This window comes from Lithobates pipiens, unplaced genomic scaffold (assembly GCF_037356315.1).
Source record: "Lithobates pipiens isolate NorthernLeopardFrog02 unplaced genomic scaffold, aLitPip1_a1.2 Scaffold_28, whole genome shotgun sequence".
NCBI lineage: Eukaryota > Metazoa > Chordata > Amphibia > Anura > Ranidae > Lithobates > Lithobates pipiens.
This window is the reverse complement of record NW_027507789.1, coordinates 29,422,112-29,449,716: the sequence shown is the minus strand read 5'-3', so window position 1 is coordinate 29,449,716 and position 27,605 is coordinate 29,422,112. Positions and strand designations below refer to the sequence as shown.

The 27,605-nt window shown below is 43.2% G+C and overlaps 1 protein-coding gene across 4 annotated transcripts in view; it reads right to left on the bottom strand.

Moving 5' to 3' along the window:
* The window catches only part of MTCL2 (microtubule crosslinking factor 2), a 169,975-nt gene that overhangs the window by 32,656 nt on the left and 109,714 nt on the right, over positions 1-27,605 (bottom strand). For all 4 annotated transcript variants that reach the window (XM_077458975.1, XM_077458978.1, XM_077458977.1 and 1 more), the window contains 4 exons: positions 19,476-19,601; positions 13,592-13,822; positions 4,711-4,815; positions 2,489-2,641 (listed from right to left, as the gene is read on the bottom strand). In XM_077458975.1, the coding sequence (XP_077315101.1) occupies positions 2,489-2,641; positions 4,711-4,815; positions 13,592-13,822; positions 19,476-19,601 (615 nt within the window). The remainder of the gene's footprint in view (positions 1-2,488; positions 2,642-4,710; positions 4,816-13,591; positions 13,823-19,475; positions 19,602-27,605) is intronic.

Below are 27,605 nucleotides of genomic sequence, written 5' to 3'. Positions count from 1 at the left end.
GGCATCAAATTCACAATGGTGTGAACCCAGTCCTAAAAAAGGTCATACAAAAAAAAAAAAAAAAATTGCGGACAATGGAATTTTCTTTTGCCCCATATTACGAGAATTTTTCTGTTTTATTTGATTCTCTACAAATTCATTACATGGCATGCTTTAAAATTAGTACTGTGCCATTGTACATAAAATGTATACACATACATGTTTTTTTTTAACACAGATTGTGAGAGGTCACATTTTATTTATGCATCTGGTCTACATTATTTACAGAGGGGGGTAAGTAATTCCAAGCTGTACATAAACTATGCAAAGCACGTGTAGGGAGAGTGAGCTGTACAGGGGGGGGGGAGGTTGGAGCAAAGATCTAGAATCTCGTAATAACAGAGTGAGGGGCTGCTCTTTGGGCCTCAGAGGAGCGGCCAGTCAATCACCACTCTCCAGACTTGCTGTCAGCTGTACAGAGCTGAAGGACTAATTATAGGACATAAGTGGCGGTTTCACTTCAGCTCTTTCTGGAGGAAAGGGCTATTTCGGACAGAGGGCGAAAGCTTGTGGTAAATCCATTACCTTGTTAACTGTCAGCAAAGAAAACGTTTATCGTGAGTTTAGGGCAAAGAGGAGTAGAAAATTGATTTATAACACACAGGCATTGGGGTGGTGGGGTCAGTATGAATGAACCCCTTTATGACCGCCCAACTGTTGCAGGATGTTCTCGCTCTCAGCACAAAGACCGAGCTAATGAAGATGGCTCTCGGACCAGGCCAAAGAACCTTAGCTGGTGAGACAAGTTTCCAATCATGGGACCACTGTGACAATGGTCACAAAAGTGCTGATCCTTCCTGTCCCCTAGCGTGCCAAACTGTTAAGGCCCCTTTCACACATGCTGTCCGATCAGGTCCACCTGTCAGTTTTTCAGGTGGACCTGATCGGACCCTCCATTCACCTCTATGGAGCGACGGATGTTAGATGTGACAGGCCCCTGACATCCGCTGCTATCCGATAAATCCAGAGGAATGGAGGCCCTATTTTCATATGAGTCTTGTGGATTGGATGGGATACGATGAAAAAGGACAAATCGGTCTGTTTTCATCCGATCTCCCATAGAGGAGAGCGGGGCTCTGACAGGTCCATCTCTGCACAGTGAGCAGAGATGGACCCGTTATCCGCCTGTTCAGCCAATCGATCCCTGCTGAACAAAGAGTCCATCAAAATGGAGGTGCCCCATGTGAAAGGGGATGCTATGGCAGGCAGGAAGGGATAAAGAAGGCCAAGAAGGATGAATCCATGTCAGGGAAGCTAAATAAGTGTCAGACAGAAAGACTTTGGATTAGAGCTGCACAATTTTAGCTAAAATGAGAATCACAACTTTTTTTACTTAGAATAAAGATTACGATTCTCGCGGTGTAACATTATCTTTGACATTATACAAAAAAAAATTGGGCTAACTAATTTTTAAAAAAAATTCATTAACCACTTCCCGCCTGGCCTATAGCAGAATGACGGCAGGGCTGTGGTTCAGTTATCCTGACTGGGCGTCATATGACACCATACTGGATAACAGCTGCCGCGCCTGTGAGGGCTTGCAACGCGGCGATCGGTGGTGCGGTGTCCGCATAGGGCAGTGTGAACTGCCTGTGAGTCAGGTGTGATGCGGGAACCCACAGTGGATCTGCAGGGTTCCCACATCGCACCAATGTGAACCGAACCTCAGTGTGTCAAAATTACTCCTTTTGGTGTATGCCTACACCAATCCATGCTCAAGTGGCTGGACCCTCACCTCATCAGTTGGAACCCTATAGAAAAAGGAGATCATGTAGTGCACATGTATGACAATATGGTTCCCCAGTATACATCCACCACCCCACCAGCGCTCATCGCCACTAAGTGGAAGCGCAAAAACAATAAAGGACTCCATAGTGCTCTCAGTTACAGCAATTTATTAAAAGTGTGTATATATATATATAACATGCGCACACACACATACATATACACATACACACATACATATACACGTATAAACTTGTAAACAGCGCGGAAAATGGACCTGGCCCCTGGAGCAGCCTCCTGTATTAATCTCCCTGCAGAGGATGAAATCTTGACATACTCTGGCCTCTCTCTCTGCAGTAAGAACCTTCTGCTGGGTGAAAAGGCTGAGCTGATAGAACACAAAAAAAAAAAAGTAGAAAAGCTGCTGGTTTATGTTGTGAAACCCATTAGGGCACTCTGTTCTTTTCATGGCTTCAACAAGCAGATTTTTATTGGGTTAGCATGACAACCAGGTACTATTCAGAAGGTGGTCAGCAATGGCAGCCTACTCGTTTTTCTCAGACTGTATAAAAATCAAAACAGAAGCTATTGAGTAGATGATAGAAAAAAAATAAGTGTTTATGATTATGAGTGCAGAGCTGAATCATGGAAACTGGAGCAATTTTGTCACCCGGCTCTGTTGAGTAAGCAGATCATTGTTTCAGGCCATGAGGACCAGACTAACCTTCAGCTCAGTCCTTTCCATCTCCCAAGCTGCCTTTGCTCTTGCAAACTGCTGCTGTAGTTCGTTCATTCCTCTTCTTTCTTCCTGTAACTCATTACAAAGGTCTTTAAGAATTCTCTTAACGTCCGTAAGGTTTTTCATGGACTCGATCGTCTGCAAAGTGTAAATGGAGAACATAAGAGGATACTGCATAAACAGTGTGGGCTCCACGTGATAAAACTCTGCCACTGCTTATCCTATTTTTTGGGAGTCTGGTATTAAAATAGAACCAAAAAGGCAAAACTTTTTTTCATTTTGGATAGAGCAAGGGAGGGTTATAACTTCTGTCAGATTTTTTTTCATCATCTGTGTCCCATTGCGGAGATTTCCGTTTACTTCCTCTCCCATTACCAAACAGTCCTTGGTGACTGTTTGGGGTTGACGCGTTTCATTGCGTGAAACACGTCAATCTATCTGTCCTCCCCTGCCTGTAAGCCAAGGTGGATAAAAATCAATGATTTAAAAATAAATATAAATCAGATTTTTTAAATTTAAAATCTGATTTTTTAAATAAAAATTGAATGAAATGCTTTTGGAGTGACGATAGTTTTTTATGTAAGATGTATTAATAATTTAGCCTGAAATGGAGCTTAGTTATGTAGCATGAGGCTGTATATTCTGCAATATTTAAATTTTTTAGTAAACTGATTCAATGAATCCACGTTCTGCAAGCTGAGATAACATGCACTGCATTGATGCATTCACACAATTTCACAGTAACCATGACATAAAATAAAAGTTCAGGAATATTCTTTTATCTCATTGTTTTGCAAATCTATGTACACTACAAACTGTATGGTTGAATCGGTTCTGATATGGCTGTTTTACTAACCTGACAGCTTATTATTCTAAATAAAGAAAGAAGAAAACCTTCATTTTGTTTGCAAATATTAAAGATTCTACCAGCGAGAATGAGTCCTTACATTTAAGGAGCACCTGTCATTTCAGATCCATCATGGCAGCGCCTGTTAGTGGGCATCCACTCACCTGCTGCCACTACATCCCTCACCTTATTGTGTCACTGCCGCATCACCAGCCTTCCAATTAAAGTGAATGGGACTGTCAGTGAGTCAACAGCGGGTCAGAGGAGGAGCCGCTGCGGGACAAAGATGGCAGTTCTTTAAAAATTAATTTAAATCAAGCCTTTTTACTAGTGAGTTAAAATGACTTGATTTCAATTAAATCCACCCTGCTGTAAGCTCATGTTTTTATGGAAAATGTGAAGTTCTAATAAAGCCAGAATTGCATAGTGTGGGATAGGGATGAGCTCGGGCGTGTTCACATACACCACATGCAGAGACCGCCAGGAAGTTGGCACAGCACTGCGCTAATCACAGGCAGTGAGACATTGCCCGATCTCTGCAGCCGTGTATTGGGGCAATGTCTCACTGCCTGTGATTAGTGCAGAGGTGCGCCGACTTCCCGGCAGGCTCTGCACATGGCGTATGCAAACACGCCTGTGCTGATCCTTAGCGTGGAAGTGCAGCCATCCAATTTCTTTCATTCACATGACCTGTAATTGAGCTTCTTCAAGCAAGTTTTGCATTTGCATAGACTTGTATGGGAATGGGAAACTTGCTTGAAGCAAATAAAAGTTCATTGACACGGGGCCTAAGAGGTTATTTCCATGGCACCATATATAGAGCAACCTGCTCCTGTCATAGCTATAATTTGGCCACTAGATTTCCTTTTTCTTTTCTTGGTGTGATTAAAATATCAATCAAAATATAAAATAAGCAATGGCAATAGAAAACTATAGGCTTGGGTCACACCTACTGTATGCATTTGGTGCAGCTCGCATATGTGCGGGCACAGCAGCCCATTCACTTCAACAGGCGGCTGTACCTGTGGATAAAAAAAAATGCAGGAAAAAGGTTTGCACCTTTCTAAAATCGCAGTCTATTGCACCATTCGATTTCCTGCCACTGCAAATGCACTGTGTGTTTAGTTGTGTGGGGGTGCCATTAAGAACGAGCACTCCAAGCGTCTGTAAAAGAGCAGCGTGTTTGGGGTGCGGGAACAGATGTGATTTCCGCACCCACACAAGTGTGAACCCAGCCAAACAGGTAAAACAGGAACAAGGCAGAGGTCCTTTTTTAACATAATATTTAACAATGTATTATAAGTAATGAGAAAAATCATGACTTTCGGGTTTTAAATAAACACAAATGTTTGACATTTACCATGTTCTGCGACCAACTTTCTCCATCACAGGCTTTGTAATCCGTACATGGAAGGTTTAATTCCTCCTCCTCGATTAGCATGTAAAGCTCCTTCACACTATTTACCTAATAAAAAAGATTTAATGTATTTGTTGTAAATACAGCTTGAAAACATTGCTACTGAATTGTTAAGGCAAGATATTATTTTCTTTATATAAATTATAGTTTTCAAAGTCAATGAAGACAGAATAAAAAAAAAGTTACTAATTTAAAAAAGCTAAACGCATTGTTATCAAAATTCTTATTCAGTACATTGTACCATGTTAGGTTTACGAACATGCTGCAGATTCAGAAAAAAAACAAAAAAAAACATAATAAGGTCCCATTCACACTTGTGCGACTTGTCATGCAACTTTGGACATTAAAGTTGCATGACAAATCATTCCCCATGTATTCAATGATACCCATTCTTATAAGCGCGACTTAAAGTTGCAGCAACTTTATGCAATGCATGAATCTATCCATTGATCATAGAGGGGGTGGCTGGAGAGAGGGTGTGTCCTTATGGACGCACCGCCACGAGGGGGGGGGGGGGGGGGGTTGGGTTGGTATCCCTTCCTGCTGCTTCTAATAACAGCCAATTGGCTGCTGAGCCGCATCGGTGGCTTTTACAAGAAACCTGACCGTCCGCTCCAAAGAACGGTACCGATACAACTCCTTGAAGCAAGATCAGTAATAATGGGGTACTTTGTGACCGATACTGATGCTTAAAAAAAATAAAAAAATAAAAATAAAAGTAAAAAACATTGGCCATCGATAATTGGTTGACCTCTACCAGCGATGTTCGGAACCCCATGTCTGCTAGCGCCAGCTTGCCTGCCATCCTATCACAGTCAGTCAGACTATAAGTCGCTGACCACAGCCATTAGAGTACAGCGTCTATAGCTGCATAAATTGCAGTATATATACACCATATAGACGCTATAACTTTCAGAGAAACCAATATACACTTTTTTTTTTTTTTTTTAACCAAAGACATGTAGCAGAATACATTTGGCATAAATTTATGAAAAAATTTGTTTTTTTGGTTTTGTTCATTGGCTGTTACAAAAGTAGAAAATCTCAATCTTCTATCTAATATTATTAATATATATATATATATATATATATATATATATATATATATATATATATATATATAAAATACACACACACACACACACAATATATATGTAGAGATCTCTACCTAGAGAGATTATATATATATATATATATATATATATATATATATTATATATATATAGAGAGAGAGAGAGAGAGAGATAAATATATTATAGATCGATGCATGCCTGCTAAATTGCCAATTAAAGGTAGCACAGTGCTGAATAGCAAAAAAATGGCCTGGTCATGAAGGGGGTAAAACTTTACGGAGGTCAAGTGGTTAAAAGATATAGTAATTTGCAACTAATTCTGCATGTCAGAGGTGTACATACAGCTATGTGTTTCTACGGGTAGCCAAATCCAAGCACTGCATTCACCTGCTGTGTGTCACACAGGAATCTACCATGGATGAGCAAATGTCCAACTATCTCTTATTGTCAGGTAAACATTTGGCAGTCAATGGACAGCCCAACGGACATGTTGTTTGTGGTGTAAAGTAGATTATTCAACTCTTCAATTATTATAGATAAATGGCGGTTCGCTGCTTTATTCCCCCGATTCCTGTCTGCAAAGTACCAGCCGCACTCTTTTCCTTCATGTCCGATTAGGAGAATATTGTGGATTTTAAAATTTCTCCCTGGAAACATCCACTACAAAACAGAGATGCTGCAGAGGTGGCTCACCGACTCCAATTAAGGACATCATATTGTAAAAATGCAAATACGACCATCTGCTGACATAGTTTTGTCTGGAACCCCGACTACAATGCAGACTTCAGATCAAATTATTCACACGTACTAATCTTTTCCAGCAAATAAAAAACTTCAATAATGTCCTAAAGGCTGAACATGTTTTCAGTTTGCTGAAATGAGCAGAGTATGGCAGACAGCATTCAGCGTGTCCCAAACCTGACCTAGTTCCAGAGACCACGAGATCCATGAGAGCATGTTGTGGAATCTCCGAGCAGTTTTCTATTCTTCTCTAAAGAGGAAGTAAACTTTAACCCACTTACCAGCCATCTTTTATTAAAGGAAACAAACCACTGGCCACACCGAATATAGAAATGAATGAGACAGACGCCAACTCTAGGTTTAAAGCACCCCCACCTATTATACATAGCTCCCAACTGTCCATGATTTGGAGCAATGTCCCTCTGTCCCCCTTTATTTGTCCCTCATTTTGGTCTGATCTATATAGTTGTATATAAAATGCACTTTTTATCTTTCAAAAGGTATTCCCCAGTGGTAAACCTTCCATCCAATTTCTAAATTTCTGCATTTTAGAATTTTAAAAGCCAATATAAAGTAAAAGTAGTGGTAAAAAAAAAAAAAACTTGGGGATTTACAATTTTTGGGGTTAATTCTCCTTTAAGGGAGTGTGGCAGGGGGCGTGTCCTATGCCTACATACATTTGCTAGTAGGCGTCCCTCATTCCCATCTCAAAATGTTGGGAGGTAGGTATACACACCCCAATTACTGCTGTCTCCTGTCTGGTTCAGTGATGTCCAGGACATCTCTACTGGCAGCAGAGGGCAGTTCTTACTCTTTGATACAGCAGCGCTCAAGTAATGACATATGGGTACCACTTAATCCACCGCTCCATAGAGGAGAAAGGAGGTTCTGATCAGGTCCGCCTGAAAAACAGACAGGCGGACCCCATTGGAACCTCCATTCTCCTCTATGGAGCAGCGGGTGTAAACGTACACGCCTTCCTATATCCGACCTGATCCGCTGAGCAAGATTTTCCATAGACGTCAATGTGTCCGTACATGCGAGTGTACGTAAAGTGAAAAAGGGTATGCCTCTAAACTGTATAAAAAGCCTAACAAATGTCTCTTTTGGTCTGTTACATACATCACTGCAAGTTTGTTATATTCCTATGTTGAGAAGTATAAAAAATAAATAAATAAATAAATAATTAATGCGGTTGACCCTGCCTGAAATTTTGTGAGCTAATAACGTCCTGTGCACTGTGTTGACGGTTAAGCTACTTTCAGACTCAGGTGGGTGGGCATCGGCGGTAAAGCGGCGTTATTTTACCGTCACTATTCGGCTGCTAGCGGCTTAAAGCGAAAAAGGATTAAAACCGCCCGCAAAGCACTGCTGCAGCGGCAGTTTGGTGGTGCTGCCCAATTGTTTTCAATGGGTAGGGGCGCTTTAGGAGCCGTGTATATACGGCTCCTACAGCGCTGCAAAGATGCGGCTTGCAGGACTTTTTTTTACCGTCCTCGGGCTCTCACACTGGAGAGACAGCAATGGCTCTTTACAGGTGCTATCTTTAGCACAGTAGCGCCTAAAAAGCACCTCAGTGTGAAAGGGGTCTTAGCAGCTTACTTATTCCCAACTGTTCCTGTGGACTACAAAACACCTCCACTCATTAGGTAAGGAAGGGCGGGGGGCCTGTAATGCTGTCCTGGGGTGACACCTGCTTCACCACAGATACAGTACAGCAAGAGCCTTTCATTCGTGGACAGGAAGTGTTTCTTGTGTGGCAGCAGCTCCTGGTATTAATTAGCAAAATAAGAAAACTAACATTGTCACCACATCTAAGAACCGGTAACTGCAATTTAAAATTATTTTGGGGTTTATATAGGCTTTAACCACTACAATACCGGGCACTTTCACTCCCTTCCTTCCCAACCCAATTTTCAGCGCTCTCGCACTGACAATTGCGCAGTCATGCTATGCTGTACCCAAATGAAATTTTTAGCATTTTGTTCGCACAAACAGAGCTTTCTTTTGGTGGTATTTATTTATGACTGTTTTTTTTTTTTTTGCGATATAAGCGGAAAAATATCAGAAATTCTTTCCATTTTAAAAGAAATCCAATAAAATCGAATTTCGTCATACATTTAAGCCAAAATGTATTCTGCTACATGTTTTTGGTATAAAAAAAAATTCCATTAAGTGTATAATATTTGGTTTGTGTGATCACGGACATATGTACGCAAATTATCATGTACAGATGTGTGCAGGTGATCACGGACATGTGTGTGCAGATAATCATGGGGACATGTGATTTTATTGGGACATATGTTTATAGTGGGACATATGTGGGGGACATGTGTTTTTAGTGGGACATATGTGGGGGACATGCGTTTTTATTACTTGGGGACATGTGTGTTTACAGTTTTACACTAGGTTGGTGATCAGCGAGTAAAAAGCTGTAAAACACAGCTCATACTTACTGATCACTAGACATGTGCACTGCCAAAAAATTTGTTTGTTTTCGTTTTATTAGTTTTTTAGATTTTTTCGGAAAATCGAAAATTTCAGGAATTTTCACATTTCAATTTTTTGGAACGCCGAATTTCCGGATTTTCAGAACGCCGAATTTCCGGATATTCAGAACGCCGAATTTCCGGATATTCAGAACGCCGAATTTCCGGATTTTCAGAACACCAAATTTCCAGAATTCAAAGATTTGAAAGTCCAAAAATTTTAAAATCTTAAAAAAAAGAAAATCAGTTTAATAACTATTAAATTAACGAGTACGAATTTATCCGAAGTAACATTATCTGAAATAACAAATGTCGTATCTAAACAAATGGAATGGAACAAATTAATAATAAATAATAATAATAGAAAGTTTTTATTATTATTAGATTGTTACATTCCATTTGATTAGATATGGCATTCATTATTTCAGATAATTTAATTCGTAACTTCGGATAAATTCGTACTCGTTACGTTCACTAACAGACAAATTGGAAAGGGAATTCCAATACCTATTATTTAATAGTTATTATTTAGAATTAAACAGATGTTCTTTCTTTTTTTCTGACTTTCGAATTTCCGAAAAATTCGGAATTCTGAAAATCCGAATTTCGGAAATCCTAAATCTGAAAATTCGAAATTCGGAAATCCGAAATCTGAAATTCCCTAGCAACCGGCTGTTTGTTTACATCACGTGATGGCTGTGATTGGACACGGCCGTCATGTGATCAGGAGGGCCAATCACAGAGCCCTCCTGCCGATCAGAGATGCGCCATGTCTGGGTGACACGAGCGCATCGGGATCGTGCCGCTGCGAGGGCACGCGATCCCCCTCCTTCTGAAGGACGTTCAGGAACGTCCAGTCAGAAGGAGAGCGCTCCCACCCGGCTGTATATATACATTGGCTGGTGGGAAGTAGTTAAAGTAGTTGTAAACCTCTGATTTTGAGTTTTTCCTATAGGCAAGCCTTATTCTAGTCTTACCTATAGGCACTGGAAAAATCTCCTAAAACGTGCACCGTTTAGGAGATACTTACCTTGAAATGCGCTGTGAAGAAACAGACCTCCGTGCCATTTCTTCATTCGCAAATGCGGTGACCAACGGCTCCTGCGCGAGAGTGACATCACGCGGCTCCGGCCAATTATATAGCTGGAGTTCGCGGCCCCCGGAAGGAAGAGGGGGCAAAGATGGATGCGGCCACCAGCAGGGACATCGGGGGCTTCGTTTGCAGGTAAGTGACACATAATGGGCTAGTATGCGATCCGAACTAGCCCATTACGCTTTTACTTTGCAGGGAAATAAACAGTAAAACCCCCATTGGGGCAGATTTACTAAAACTGGTGCACACAGATTGCTGCTGCAGCTCTGCATAGACACCAATCAGCTTCCAGGTTTTACTGACAAAGCTTAATTGGACAATCTGAAGTTAGGATCTGATTGGTTACTATGCACCAGATTCTGTGTGCACCAGTTTTAGTAAATCCCCCCCACAGAGATAGCTTTATTTATTGCATCTCAGGACCTGAAAGCATAAACCCCCCATGAAGGGTAAATATGCACATTTCTTGGTGGTAGCTGACCTTTTTACCCTGCCGCTCGTCTCTGCACTGGTTTATATGGCATATGTTGCCTTCCTGTAATTCTCTGAGCATCAGATTATCAGCCCGATCCAGCTCTGTGTCTCTTATAATCCACATTAGTCTAATAAATTCCTGGCTGGATATAGTTGGTGGGAAAAATGGGGTTAGTCACATGTAAAGCTTCATCCATAACAGCTGCTGTCACAACCAGAACACAAGGCCTCGGGGCTGACTCGTAATGCAGAGCCAATGGCTCCCTATTGAGTGCTGCCAAAAGCCTCATGTTACTGATTCACACCAATGTATAAGAAGAGGAAGCGCGGAGCAGAGGATGGGGCTGTGTGTGTGATCAATCATGTGACAAATACCAGCCTCTAGCAATGAGAGAACAATGGTAAAATACAGGACGACGGCTTATATGCAAAATATTATCCGGACCGCTCTACAATGCCATACACTACACAATGGCTGTCATTGCTGCACTTATCAGCTGCTACTACAATGGGATGTTGTGATTACTCAGCTATTTAGCAAAACAATATCCATTTACTGCATAATTCTTCAAAGACACATAAGCTCCCTAATTGGCTTGCTTAAGATCAATTAGAGATCCGACTCACTAACATGACAGCGTAACCGGTGACGGGTTTAGATATGACACGTATAATTACATACAGCAGATTAAAACAATCCACTAAATGAGGTCTAGGTTGCAGCTCTGAAATAATGGTTTTGTAAATTATTATTTAGCCATGAAATAAAAAAGTAAGTCGCAGAAAATCATTTTTGTTACACATTCTTCTAAATCCTACAAGTTATAAGAGACCAGTGTGTGTGTGTGTGTGTGTGTGTGTGTGTGTGTGTGTGTGTGTGTGTGTGTGTATCTATATATCTCATACACAGCGTCTGGTGGTTTAAGGGATTCCCCAATACAGCCTACCTACCCTTTACTTTAGAGAAACCTTTAAAATAATGTTCAGGTCTTGGTACCCCATGCACTCTCAGAGGTCAGTGGGGAAAATGCACCTTATATTGGTGGCTGGTACAAAGAATGCCCCCCCTTACAGTGCTCAGGGTGCCAATTTTACAGACCACTAAGAAGATCATTGGTGTGATGTAGCTGGCTAGGTCAAGTGGCATTGGCTCCAGAAGTATGTAGGCACTATCAGCTGGGAGGTCAATCAGACACAACTCAAGGAAGCCCAGCGCAACCTCGGAAGGAACCTAAGGGTTCCATGGAGCCCGGGTTGAAAACAGTTGCCCTAAGACCCCTTTCACACCACACCGCACCTTGCGTCGGCGGTATTTTTAGCAGCGTTTTACCGCCGGATTTGCGGCGCATTTCGGCCGCTAGCGGGGTGCTTTTACCCCCCGCTAGCGGCCGCGAAAGGGTCAAAACCGCCGGCAATACGCTGCAATAGCGGCGTTTTGCCGGCGGCATTACAGCGCTGCCCCATTGATTTCAATGGGCAGCAGCGGTGGAGGAGCGGTAAACACACCGCTCCTTCACCGCTCCAAAGAAGCTGCTGGCAGGACTTTTTTCTGACGTCCTGCTAGCACACCGCTGTAGTGTGAAAGCCCCAATGGTGCAGCTTCTTTAGGGCGTTTTGCAGGCGCTATTTCTAACGCTATAGCGCCTGCAAAACGCCCTGGTGTGAAAGGGGTCTAATAAAATTACTTCAGTTGCCTATACATATTTGCTGCATGCATGGGGTGCAGAAAGCACACTCAGCAGAGGGATGACCACAGACTACTGCTGCTCTTTTACTGTCCAGTAAATAGGATGGAAGTATGCAGACATCAGATATGGATGGGCAATCAGGCACAGCTCAAGGAAATCCAGAGTAACCTTTGGAGGAACCTAAGGCACCTTTAAAACATGCAAACCGTTCATCAGTTCAGTCATGTCAAAACGGATGAAGTATTCATCAGCTGCTCATCCATTTATCAGTTTTTACATCCACTACCAATGCAAAAACTGAACGTTTTATAGATTTACATCTGTTTTTCCATAGAGATGCATTGACGTCCACAGGTGGATGAAAAACAGACAAATGGTCCGCATGTGTAAAATGGGCCTAAGACCCCTTTCACCCTGGGGCCACGTTAGCGCCAATGCGCCGCTCGCTTCTTGGTCCCCGATGGGGCTTTTAACACCAAAGAAGGGCTTAAAAGTGCCCGTGTTGTGGCGCATTTTTGAATCGCTTTTCAGGCGCTGCTCATTAATTTCAATGGGCAGGGCATTTTGGGAGCGCTAAATATAGTGCTCCCAAACCACCCCAAAGATGCTGCTTGCAGGACTTTTCCCAACACACCACAAGCGCACCGCCGCAGTGTGAAAAAGACACAAATGAATGGGAGGAGGTCCTCAGGTGCTATTTAGAGGCTATTTCTAGCGCTAAAACGCCAGAAAACCACCTCAGTGTGAAGGGGGTCTAAGGGTTCTATGGAGCCCTGGTTTAGAAAAGCTGCCCTAATATAATTATGTCAGTTGCCTATACATGTGTGCTGCATGTAATAGGTGCAGAAAGCACATTGAGCAGAAGGATGACCTCAAACTGAGCTGCTGATCCTTTACTGTCCAGTAAACAGGATGGAGGTAGAGAGAGGACCTGGCTGTACTGTGTGGAAGAGCTGTTCAAAATCTCAGAACTGGATGGACAGCAATTTTAATCACTTGCAGTTAAAACTGCTCCTATACAGTTCAGTTTTACGTTCCACATATTTATGCTTTTAAAATGAACCTATAATGACCAAATGCTATTATTACTGGTACTTTTTTACAAAAGAAAATAGCAGGAATACCAACAACGGCTCCTGTAAATCCCCACACCACCATTTATTGGATTTATACTGTAGGGCCATCTCTCTGCTCCTAGCTGCTCACTCATAGGCATGTTTTATAAAATGACAAAGGGCATACATCGTAGGCTTTAAAAACACTTGCCTCCAGAAAGTCTTCTCCTTCGCTTGGTAGGACCTTTCCTTTCCGCCAACGCTGAAGAAACCACCTGAGCTTCATGAAGGTCAGGCAGAAGCTCTGCTTGAACTGTTGCACCTCTTGCACTAGGACATTCTTCTCCTGGCTCCAGAACTTCTGCTCCAGTCTCCTCTCTAGGCCCAGGCTCTGGAGCTCAAAGTCTCGTCTCAGGAGTAGTTTCTGCTGATCCTCCTTCAGCTGGAAGGAAAGGTCATAGAATAGATATCAGAGCATAGGTCAGAATCAAAAGCAGCTAGCTCAGGCAATTACCGCCCTATCCCTATCTGTCAATGCATGGTATGGTAGTGCAAATCTAGATATGGTCTGTTCAAAAACAAGGCAACACCAGTATTTATGTTACCCATGCAGTGGCAGCAATAGTCTTCACTAAGCCCCACTGTAGGTGCCCAAGGGCTGGTTCAAATTACCGGCTATAAATGGGGCTCAATAACAACTAAAATGTGGAAAGATGAGGATGATGATCTGATTATTTTGGTGAGATTTTGTAGTTCTTCCTTTTACTGAACAATGTATGAGCGTGCAAGAACCAGGTTTACCTGCATAGGGACGCACATTCGCACATCCCTGCACAGGCAGTCTCATTCATGTCAATTGGGATGGAGCGGATGCATGGACACAGACACATCTCTCAATTTGACATCCATGCAGGTGTATGGCTCTAAACGCGCATGGTTTGCATTTAGGCCCGTGCCACCCACACAGATGTCAAATTTGGAGCAGGGCCAGTGTCCATGCAGCCATTCCATTCCAACCGACATGAATAGGATTACCTGTGTGGAGATGCACCGATGCACCGAACAGCATTGCTTCCCAAATACAGGTAAACGCAGCCCTCACATTTGTGTGCGCTGTATTGGGCCCGTGTGAATGAGACCTTTTAAACCCCTTTCACACTGGGGCGTTTTTCAGGCGCTTTTGGGCTAAAAATAGCACCTGTAAAACGTCTCCCCTGCAGTCCCAGTGTGAAAGCCAGAGGGCTTTCACACTGGGGCGATGTGCTGGCAGGACGTTAAAGAAAGTCCTGCAAGCAGCATCTTTGGGGTGGTGTATACACCACTCCTCCCCCCACTGGAATGAATGGGCACCGCTGCCAAAGCTCCTGCATAGCGCCTAGGCAGAAGCGATACACGGGCGCATTTAACCCCTTATTCGGCCACTAGCAGCGGTTAAAAGCACCCCACTAGCGGCCGAATAGTGCCGCTAAAATTACGGTAAAGTGCCGCTAAAACTAGCAGGGTTTTACCGTCAATGCCCATCTGCTTCAGTGTGAAAGCAGCCTTGTCCTTATCTTTATTCAGTGGTATATTTTTTTTTGTTTTGGACTGAGTGGAGAGGGATTAGAACACCTGTCAGGTTTTTATCGCTGTCTATTCCTGTTAGGTAGATTCACCCTTTTCATTTGTAAAGCAGTATTATAAGCAAAGGCATAAATTATATTGCAGCATAGCAATTCTTTGATGTGATGGTTACACTAGTTTACTTTTTAGGCTCTCTTTAGTTTTACTTAGTGATCCAGCCATTAAGTCTGTTTTTTTTAAAAGAACAAACTCTCCAGCAGAATGCATCAGTTTACATGGATGAGACAAACCATTTAAAAACTGTCAGGAGTGGTTAAAATAATCAGCTTTTATATATTAGTGTAAAACCTTTATCACAAAAAAACAAAACAAAAAAAAAAACGGTCTGCTGTAACAGATTATAAAAGTATGAGCTGGAGTTTGGCTTCAATTTGTGTATTTAAAGAGGAAGTAGTAAACCCCGAAGGGTTTTACTTCCTCTTTTGGTCCCCGCAAAGGCCTGTAAATTAAAAGCATAATGGGCTAGTATGCAATATGACACTTGCCTGTGTAATAAGCCTGCGCTGTCTCCCGTGCAGGCTGTGTCCATCTTCGCCCCTCTTCCTTCCGGGGCCACATGCGCGTGGGAGCCGTCAGTCACGGCACACGCTGGGGGAAGAAACGACACGGTGGTCTGTTTCTTCACAGCGCATGCGCCAATGACTACATCGGCGCACTACAAGTGAAATATCTCCTAAACGGCGCATGTTTAGGAGGCATTTCCACTACCTATAGGTATGCCTTATTCTAGGGTTACCAATAGGTAAAAGTCAACAAAAAGGGTTTACAACCACTTTAAGTCTGCTAATACATTTATCACTCACCCCCCTCCCTCCCAACAATGATGCTGTCTGCTGTGCTGCCAGTGGTGACAGGAAGTGCGTTACTGGCCAGATCACCAGGGGGAAGAAAAAAAAGCCCAAAAAACGAAAGCAGCCACCATATCTAATGATTGGGAAGCTACAATATTACATTTCTGCTTTTAATACTGCTTAATATCAAGAAAACTGAGGTTGTCCCCAGAACAGTGAGGCCTGATTCACACCTATGCAGGTTGCAGTTTGCTGGTGCATTTTACGTTCTTCAATACACGCTATTGATCCATTGAAGTCTATGGAACCAAAACACTATAAATAGTCCCTGGCCCTTTCCATAAAATGCACAGATGTGAACTACAACTACTACATTGTAAAATCATTCATCATCGTCATTAGTGTCAATCGCAGTAAGTTCAGGTTTGTCTCACCGCAGTCCTGAGAATTAAAGATAACACACAGTCTCAGCGTCCACGGCGGGTCCCGTCCCGTCACTACGCCCACAGATGAAGACGTAGTGACGAAACGTGTATGGGCGTGACCAAGCAGCTGTACGTCATCGCAGAGGAGAGGGTTTGAGTGATTGCCTGGTACCCGCCGTGGACGTTGAGACTGTGTGTTATCTTTCATTCTCAGGACTGTGGTGAGACAAACCTGAACTTACTGCGATTGACACTAATGACGATGATGAATGATTTTACAATTTTAAACTGTGTACGTATATTTCTATTAGCGCATGAGAAGCTTATACAATAAAAAACGGTTTGCACTATGGAATATGTTTTTTATTTTTTCCCTACATGTGAATCTTTGCTGAGTGGAGTACTATTAAACCAAAGATATAGTTTTAAGGAAATTAAGGAACCTTTAACTATTCATGCTGCCAACCTTATGGGTATTGGTTTAATTGGAAGCATCGCTATGAGGAATCCGAGGAACTAATATTTTTTTGTGATGTGCCTGTAACCGTTTGAGCTCTGGTAAGTGCTTTACCATAAGGGGTGTCACTGATCGTGAAGCTGCTTTGCACTGGTGTCTCTGGCTTGGAGATGGACTTTCTTTTTCTCACCTTGTGAACACTGAAGTGGATAGTTCATAATCACGTGTTTGGGCTTCAAAAAACTTTTTAGTGGATTCCTTGAAAATTACGAACTGTCGTCTCTATTTTATATATATTGTTTTGAAATTTAGCAAATACTTAGCGCTGTCAATATAGTATATTTTATACGATGAAGGGTTAAGGAACGTTTTATACTATATATTTATATGGTAACTGGACTGTAGTGTGTTTCTGCAAAACCCTGACATGAGTTCTAACCCTCCATCACGCTATCCAAAAAAATAATGTCCGTGCTTTATAGAAATAGAAGGCGCTTCTGAATACTTGCTATGAGGGTAACCAACTACATGTGGGGGGGGGGGGGGGGGAGACCGCCTGCTTTGTCCTTGTGCAACAGCCGGAACTTGATTGCCCATGGGTGACATGAGAACTTTTTGCGTCAATTTTTATACGGGAGACCTGCTGAGCAAAATAACTAAAACCTTCGCTCCCATTATTCACCAACAACATGGATCTTTGTTATTTGTCATTCAATCATCAATTCAATTTAATAACTTCAACAGAAAATGCAAATTTATGAAATTACAACTGTAATGATTTACAACATAAATAATGCACAATGGCCCACAAATCCTTCCAAAGTACATCTGTATCTCTACCAACACGAGGAAAAGGGTGTGTAGTATAGGGACGAGATCAAGCCTCCTCTGAAGAAATGTTTTATATGTTATGAGATCAAATTTTCCAACTACAGTTTAATAAATTCTAATATGTAGAAAAATAAAATTACTTCCTGTCCTGTCACTCGCTCTTCGGCTCATAGGAAATTTAGTGCTGCATATAAATGCAAATTACAGTGGAGCCAAAAATGTGGGCACAGCAACCACCTACCAGCCAGCAAAGGCAGTGCCCACAAAAGCTGCAACAGATGCCCATCTTCAAATAAATAAAGTAAGCTGGAGGAAAAATGAACCTGATTGCAGTTTGATACAACGGGACACGCCACATGTTGGAAGTACACAGAGTTTAGATCTACTATAATACCTGTATTTCTCGATATCAAAACACCAAGATAATAATGAAAGCACAAGGATTTAATATTATGGAAAACGTTGGCAGAGAACAATCACACTTCATTAGCACCACATAATCTAATATGAGAACCGCACTTCATCTAAACACATTCTGATGTGTTTCATTAGAAGGACCAGTTGTCTCAGAAAACACAACGCCACAGGGTTTGGACTAGCGGCTACAAACATATTCAAGAATGTATGCAAGAGGCTGCAAACCTGTACATGGCTAAAAAGAGTGAGTTAACAAAAGAAAACAAAAAAAATTATATGTACCATCAGTCCCCGGCCAGCTCTAAGACTGACAACTGAGCATTTAAAGACTGTTGAACGCTCAGTTGTGTGAGCAGAGAGCTGGTGACGGTCAGTCCCTGGCTCTCTGCTACCCACAGGAGCGCCTGGGCCGTAGAGGGGGCGGGAGCGCCTGGGCCGTAGAGGGGGCGGGAGCGCCTGGGCCGTAGAGGGGGCGGGAGCGCCTGGGCCGTAGAGGGGGCGGGAGCGCCTGGGCCGTAGAGGGGGCGGGAGCGCCTGGGCCGTAGAGGGGGCGGGAGCGCCTGGGCCGTAGAGGAGGCGGGAGCGCCTGGGCCGTAGAGGGGGCGGGAGCGCCTGGGCCGTAGAGGGGGCGGGAGCGCCTGGGCCGTAGAGGGGGCGGGAGCGCCTGGGCCGTAGAGGGGGTGGGAGCGCCTGGCTCAGGCTCTCAGTGCATTACTAAGCCAGCTGCCAGTCCAGGCTTCTGGGAGGATCCAGACAATATGGTTGGGATCTTCTCAAAGCCTGGACCAGCTCTGTGCAGTCTGCTGACAGTAGGCCTGCTGTTGGCTGAAAATGGGTCATAGGAGTGCAGATCTAACTGCACTCCTGTGATCGCCAGGAGAAGTATGGCCAAAAGTGCTTTGAATATACTTCTCCTCTAACAAACATGGTTTTCTTCTGTGAGGTTATGTGGCATTTGCTGCAGATAGACAAGAGTCTCATAAAAGCTAAAACGCCAGGCAAATGTTTAAATACATAGATGAAAGATATAATAGGAAGCTGTTTTACCTCTCAAATAATTTGTATTTGTCCATGCAATCTTGGGATTTGCACAGCCCGGTTTGGGGGAGACCATCTAAACTGTCTTTTGGTTGCTGCAGTCCAGCAACATCTATAGGTCTGGTCCCTTCTCCAGCCTGACTGGACAGTGAAATGATAAGGAGCAGACAGAAAAACACTCATCTCTGTCTCTTTGCTCTCTCTTCTCTCAGCGTGGTCCTTGGTGACACATGAGCACTGCAGCACAATTGATTGGCTAGTTGAATTGCCTCTTCCAGTTTGAGCTCTTACACAAATAAACAAACAAACACCACACAATGCATTCCCTAATAAAAAAAAAAACTACATTAATGTCTTTTTACATCTGCCTGGGTTTCTGCTTTAGGCCAATCTACACCAAAATTACCATTTTCAATGAAAATCTAAAGACACTAAAGCATTTATAGTTATAAATAATGCTCCTTATGATAGAAGGCAGAAGTTTATAGAAGTGCTAAACATGGAGACCCAAACCTGAGCAACTTTCTGGTTGAAGGCCTCTTCCTCTTCCTTCCTCAACTGTCTCTCCTGTGACAGCTGCTCCTGCAGCCCCTGTATGGTCTCATTGGCTTCAGACAGCACCAGCTGCAGGTCTTTAATCTGTGAGAAGAGGAGAAACACTGACGTTTAATGTTCCCATATTGTAGTCTTGTCCCTGGGTGGAGTAAACAGTAGTGACAAGGTTCTCTATGACTGCTGCAAGATCTGATATTTTCTTATGCTACTTTCACACCGGGTAGTTGGCGGCGTTTTACTGCTTTATTTTTAGCGGTGCTTTACCATTGTCTTTGCGGCCCTGTGCAGGGCACTTTTAACCCCTGCTAATGGCTGAAAAAGGGTTAAATGTGCCTGCTGCGTTTTGCTGGCACTGCCCATTGATTTCAATGGGCAGGGGCACTATAGGAGCAGCGTATACACTGCTACTACAGCGCCTCAAAGATGCAGCTTGCAGTACTTTTTTGGCGTCCTGCCAGCGCACCGCTCCGGTGGTAAAGCTCTCGGGCTCTCACACTGGAGTGAGAGGAGAGGCTCTTTACAGGCGTTATTTTTAGCGCTACAATTCCTGTAAAACACCTCAAAGTGAAAGCAGCCCAAGGGTGTCTAATATGCCATATTTGAATAGATATGTATATATTAATAAACTTGCCTCTATAGTTTGTAACCACAGTCTTTAAAACACGCAATCCAAAAATAATAATCATATGTTCAATATTTTGACATCCACAAAATATTGGAGAGGAATTCGGCCCCTTTCACACGAGCGATGTGATAATATCCGCCTCTCCGATTTTCAGGTGGCCCCGATCGGCCCCTCCATTCTCCTCTATGGAGCTTGTGTCCATTTACACCCAGCTACATCTGATCAAAACAAAAGGATCAGAGGGCAGTCAGGTGTAAACAGACAGCAGGTCTCTTTACATCCGACACAAAGCAGAGCTGGCCGTGTCCTCTCTGCATAAACAGAGCAGACACGGGCCGGTCATCTGCTGGATCAGCTCAGTAGGGGATTAGCGGAAAGATCTCCTGCTGAAAAAAAACGGATCTGGCCCGTGTGAAAGGGGCTTAAACCTGATACCAACATAATTGCTTAGGCGGCTTTCACACTGACCCGTTACACTTTCTGGTTGTCTGGCATCAGTATGCACCTTTGAAAAATGGACATGTAACCCCCCCCCCCCCCCCAAAAACAAAACAAAAACAAAGGACGCACAGAAAAATGTAACCACAGGTGCGTTTTTGATGCATTGCAATGGGGAGGTGCGTTTTTAAACATGCACCAAAAATGCAGCATGCAGGACGCAACCAACCCACAACTGACCGGTGTGAAGAGTTCCAGTCTTAAAAACAACTTGGTTGTTTTGCTCTGCAAAGTATTGTTTCAAACTGGAAAACCGGACATCTAAAACTGAACATATAGTGAAAGGACATCCAATCAGAGTCTGTGTCTACATGTCAAAATAATTACAGGTACTTGTATGGCGACATCAAACTTGTGTAGCGCTTTACATAAACACTCACTGGCCACTTTATTAGGCACACCCGGTCAATTGCTTGGTAACAAATTAATAATCAGGCAATCACATGGCAGCAACTCAATACATTTAGGCATCTAGGCGTGGTGGAGACGACTTGCTAAAGTTCAAACTGAGCATCAGAAAGGGGAAGAAGGGGACAGTAAGTGACTCGGAATGTGGCATGGTTGTCGGTGTCAGAAGAGCTGGTCTGAGTATTTAAAAAAAAATGCATGACCATCTCTAGAGTTTACAGAGAATAGTCTGAAAGAGAGAAAATATCCAGTGAGTGGAAGTTGTGTGGAGGAAAATGCCTTGTGGATGTCAGAGTTTAAAGGAGAATGGGCAGACTGGTTTGAGATGATAGAAAAGGCAACTAACTCAAATACCCCCTCGTTACAACCAAGATATGCAGAATACCATCTCTGAACCCATAACCTTGAAGCAGATGGGCTACAGCAGCAGAAGACCACACTGGCTATCACTCCTGTCAGCTAAGAACAGGAAACTGAGGCTACAATTCGCACAGGATCACCAAAATTGGACAATAGAAAATTGGAAAAACGTTGCCTGGTCTGAGTCATCTAGATTTCAGCTGCGACATTCAGATGGTAGGATCAGTATTTGGCGTAAACATAAAAGCATGGATCCATCCTGCCTTGTATCAACGGTTCATGCTGGCGGTATAATGGTGGGGGGGATATTTTCTTGGCACACTTTGGGTCCCTTAGTACCAATTGAGCATTGTTTAAATGCCACATCCTACCCATTGTTGGTGACCATGTCCATCCCTTTATGACTACAGTGTGCCCATCTTCTGATGGCTCCTTCCAGCAGGATAATGCTCCATGTCACAGCTCCAATCATCTCACCACTGGTTTCTTGGACATGACAATGAGGTCCCTGTCCTCCAATGGCCTCCACACTCACCACATCTCATCCAATAGAGCATCTTTGAAATGTCATGGGATGGGAGATTTGTACCATGGATGTGCAGCCGACAAATCTGCATTGTCTGTGTGATGCCATCATGTCACTATGGACCAAAATCTGAGGAATGTTTCCAACACCATGTTGTATCTATGCCACGAAGGATGAAGGCAGTTCTGACGGCAAAAGGAGGTCCAACCCGGGACTAGCAAGGTGTACCTAATAAAGTGGCCGGTGAGTGTATATTATACATTTAGATCAGATCAAATAATCTGTAGATTCAGAGATTTCAGTAACTGAATTTCTATGCAAAGCTCAACCTTTCCTATGACAGTCAAGCATGGTCATCATGCCCCCTCCCTCCCAAAATCACTAAACACAATGGCTGGTATCCTACCACCAGAAAAACGGAATGATGTGAATGAGCGAGACGTGCAATTCATACATTTCCTCCACAATACGGCACAAGGGACATATTTACATCTGTCCCCCTTTATCTGTGTAAGGGCAAGGCGACACTATCATCCCATATAGAAAGGAAAACACAGCATGCTGCATAAACCTCAAAACATCGTAGATCATCCCTGGAAAGAATCACCGATTATACAAAATTGGACTGAAACTCAATGAACTGATTGATCATTTAATCAAGCCTGTGCTTCCATTGACAAGGTAGGGGCAAGTGTGAAGAAGGTTCAGGTAAACAATAGAAGGTCAATGAACCCTCCTTATCTTGGCTGCTAATATACTATGAAGATACGCTGTGTGTGCTGCATCAAGCGATCGATCCTCCTACAATGGATACAATTACAAACTAAGATTTTATATTCAGCTCCGGATTCTAATACATTAATATTTTCCTTTTTTTAACGTCTTGAACTTGTCTGTCAAGGTGTCTTAAGTGCTAACTATTTTATTAAAGAGGTTGTAAACCCTTACAACCAACTTTGACCTACAGGTAAGCCTAGATTAAGGCTTACCTGTAGGTACAAGAAATATCTCCTAAACCGTGTAGAAAGACAGGCATGCGCCATAGACAGCGGTGCGCAGGCACACTGAGCGCGCCGCCGTCAACGGCGATATGCCGCGAGTGGCGGCTCCCATGCGCGGGAGTGACGTCATCGCGGCTTCGCCGAATGACAGCGGCAGAGCAGCGAGACCCACCGAGAAGATGGATGCGCCGGACTACAGGGGACAGCGGTGACTTCGCTGGCTCCTGTGTCATGTAAGTGACACATAATGGACCACTATGCGATGCATAGTAGTCCATTATGCTTCACCTTTGCAGTGAATCAAAGAGGAAGTAAACCCATCAGGGTTTACTTCCTCTTTAAATATTTATATTTAATATATAAATATTTTTAATAGGCATAACTGGGCCAATGCATCAATCTGAATACTTGAGTTTAAAATATTATATTAGTACAGGCTTACTAATATGCAACTTTATTTACTTTAGCTTAAAGTAAAAATTAAAGAGGTACTCCACCTTTAAGACCCCCCCCCCCAAAAAAAATAATACATTCCCCTCTGGGTGATTCATGTACATTACAAGGATTTGAACAAACTTTGTTGCAGATTCCTATCTTTTGTTATTCTGAAGAAATCCCTGTGCCCATGTGGGAAAGTGCATCTAATGGGAGTGGTTTCATAATTATCTATCAGCTGTGCACCTGCAGGGCTCCAATGAGGAAAACGGCAGGGTCTGCATCCCTTCAAACAGGATTTCCTATTGGACGGCAATGGGATTGCAGGGGACGCCCGATAGCTGATCTTAGAGCAGACTTCTGGTAAAATCAATGAGCCAATCACAGAAGCGGGAAATTATGTTTCTGGGGGTGGAGTTACCCTTGGAGTCATGCTAGATCAGTGATCACCAACCCTGTCCTCGGGGTCCACTAACAGGCCAGGTTTTATGTATTACTTTGGGGAGATGCAGACTAGAATACTGCAATCACTGAGCAGCAAATGATATCACCTGTGATGCATTTCAGTTATCTTGCAAACCCGGGCCCTGAGGACAGGGTTGATGACCACTGTGCTAGATCACTTCAGGTTGAGCCCTTTTTGCAGGTATTGCCATGTAAAACATTAAAAATAAGTGCTTATACTGTTCGTTTATAATCCAGGAAACCAGTCTCACCCTGCTCTGCACATGCTCAGTTGCTCTCCATTATTAGCAGTGTGCCGAAATTCAGAGCCACTAGAAGCCAATCTGCAGACAGCCTAAATATTTACTGCTGCTAAGGGGGGCTGGACTTCAGCAAAATCGCAGCCATCGGCAAGAAGAGACAGGAACAATGCTGGAGGCAATTTACAGCACACACTAATTTTGGTAGCATAAATATTTATGTGAAATGCATGTTCCTTGCTAAATAACATTATTTAACAAGTTATGGGTAAAGTTTCACTTTAAGAATCCCAGGGGGTCACTAACTCGCTGTCATTTTTTTCCCCTGACTACTGCCTGCCCATGTGCACGGTCTATTCACTCCTCACCTTGCATAGCGGCATGAAGTAACAGACTTTCTTAAAGTGGAACTAATGGTGAGGGATGCTCACCTTTCCAACTGTCCCACTGGCGCCAACATCTTCTCCTCTATGATGGATTGTGGGCCTCTTCATTGGCCGGCACAGGAAGATGTCCCTACTACACATGCTCAGGAGCGACTTATCCCGGCACATAGTAACGGGCTGGCTGCTCTATGCTGAGCTATGTCTGTGCAACTTACCTCACATTGTGGGGATCACTGTGATCAGGCAGGCAAGTATAGTTTATTGCAGAAGAGATATTGCATTTCTTGGAGCCATCTCTGTCATGTTTGTTTTTAAGACATTTCTATACATTCCCCCCCCCCCAATAGGTCATCCAGGGATGAAAAATGCTGGGGGACCTTAATGACATAATGACCCTTTGCCATTCCCTGAAACATTTTCTTGTGATCCCACGACGGTTTTATGATGCAGCCCTTGGGGGTGGGTCCTGGACACCCTAGGCCAGTGATGGCGAACCTTGGCACTCCAGATGTTTTGGAACTACATTTCCCATGATGCTCAACTACACTGCAGATTGCCTGAGCATCATGGGAAATGTAGTGCCAAAACATCTGGGGTGCCAAGGTTTGCCATCACTGCCCTAGGCTTACAGAAGTGGACTAAAAAATACTAACACTAAGGACCACTTACAACTGCTCTCCCTCCTTGGGCAGGGTGAATGGTTTCAGTCCTTTCCTGTTTTCTGCAGGCAGCCTGTAAATGAGTGGGACTGTCCCCCCTACAGCTCTGCTCTCTACAGCACAGTAATGAAATCAATTCTGTTTTTACAAGTAGGGTTGCACAGATCCCAATATGGATGCTGATACTAAGCAGTACCCATGCAAATGCTCCAATACCGGAAACCAATACCTTTGAGGTGCGATTTGAGCCCATATAACACAAATGGGCTAGAATGCGGTTCCTGTCCAAATTGCATGCAGTTTCCCCCACCGCTCCTGTGTGAGCCCAGGTCTGTCATAGTGACTTCAACCTGGGTTCACGCAGAAGTGGTAAAGGAAACCGCATGCATGTCAGACAGGAATTGCAAAGCATTAATTTGTATGGCCCCAAATCGCACCGCAAAGGAATCGGAGCACTTACACAAGTACTATGCAAATGCTTAATATCGTCACTGATATACTCTACTTGTTCGAACAGCATTGATAGCAACCATGTGCTGTACAGAGCAGGTGTAGTGTAGGAGGGACTCTCCACTCATCGGTATCGGCGTGTACTTGAGCACAAGTATAGGTACTCGTAGATGAAAAAACGGTATCAGTGCAACCCTATTTAAAGGGTAAGATCTAGGTTTGCAAAGTCATTTGTTGCACACAAGGTGGATTTATATCCTCTGCTGCTATTGAGTATATTTAAAGAGGAGTTCCACCCAAAAGTGGAAGCTCTGCTTATCCGCTTCCTCCCTCCCAGGGGCCACATTTTCCACCTTTTGGGGAGGGGAGGAGGGAGCAGATACCTTTCAAAAACAGGTACCCGCTCCCACTTCCCTGTACCTACTTCATTTACGGCCTCCACCTTCTGAGACGCACACAGGTCGCAGAAGACTGCGGGACCATTCAGGAAGCGCAGCGCGACTTGCACAATAGGAAACAGGCTTTACTTCCTGTTTCTCTTAGTGAAGATGCCGATGCCTGCACCCGAAGCTGATGGAGGAATTGGTTAGGGATGCCGACATAACAGGATACCTGTACAGGTAACAGTTTGTGTAGCTGTCGACTTTTATTTCTTTTTTTTTTTTAATACAGGCTGGAACTCAGTTTTAAATAAAAGTTTTGTGCCCAAAGTTGACAAAGAAGTCAAGTCACAAAAAAATAAATAAAAAACCCCTTGAAGTGCACAATTTTATAACTTGGCCTGTATCTTCTGTACTACTTTCATAACAGACACTGCATATTTTTTTTTTTTATTATTAAATCAATTTTCTATCAAAATGTACACCAATATAAAAATTCATGCAAAATTTATATTTACAACCATTGCAGCGTATAAAGTCTTACTACTGGCCTTGTGGATTTTTTATTGAGAAAAAAAAAAAAAAAAAAAGAAAAGACTGTGCTATTTAAGGATGGGACAAGGAAAGAGTTAATCAGCTCTGCAATTGGTCCAGCTCTCCTTACAGAGCTTTGGATAGTAACAAGGTTGCTAGGCAACCACAAGAGTGTTGCTAGGCTGTGCAACATCTGACGTGGCCAATAGGCAATAGTCATATGGTTATAGAATCCCATTCAGACTCTGTATCTCTGTTGCTGAGCAGATAAAGGAGTGGATGTTTTCTGCTATTTAAAGCAGCGTTTACGTATGAAGGAGCCAGTGTGGAGTCAATGTGAGAGCAGCAAATGAAGCAGAAGCCAACCTTTAATGCTGCGTTTTTTTTTATTATACTGATGTAAAAAAAAAAAAAAAAAAAAAAAAAAAAAAAACCCCCTGTTCTTATAGCTTTGTAGGACATTGATAAAATAAAGCCTCCTGACTTGGGGCCAATTGACACCAGGTGCAGTGGGACTGCACTGGACAGTTATTCTAGCACAGTCCCACCACAAGACAAGGCAAAATGCCTCGTCCCCTACCTAGCCAATACACTCTTTTTATCCCAGGGCAGCACAACACAATCCACTGCCTCACACCATACTGCAGCCAATAGAACTTCATGAAATATCAAGTTTAAAAAAAAAAAAAAAAAAAAAAAAGGAAACAACGGCAATCAGCACTGCTTCCATTCTGGCTGCTCCAGTGATGGTGGGAGCAAGCATCAATAGCTGGGAGAACCTCAGAAACAACCTACCAATAAGGCAAAAAACAGGGGAACACTCTTGTATCTTAACTGTATGGGCTATATTTTTGGTACAGTGAACTAACCCCCTTAAAATGAGCAAGTTCAGTTGCGGGGGAGGGGGGGGGGGGGTGGTTGGGGGCATTTTTTGGGATGTGCTCTAATTAGGGTTGCACCGATATCTGTGGATACTAAGCATTTGCACAAGTATCAGTACACGTGCAAATGCTCTAATACCTGAAGCCACTACTTTCAGTGGTAAGTGGGATTCCCCCACTGGTGGCTGAATAGTAAAAAAAAAAACCAAAAAAAAAAAAAAAACGGCAGTTATCAGTTGTT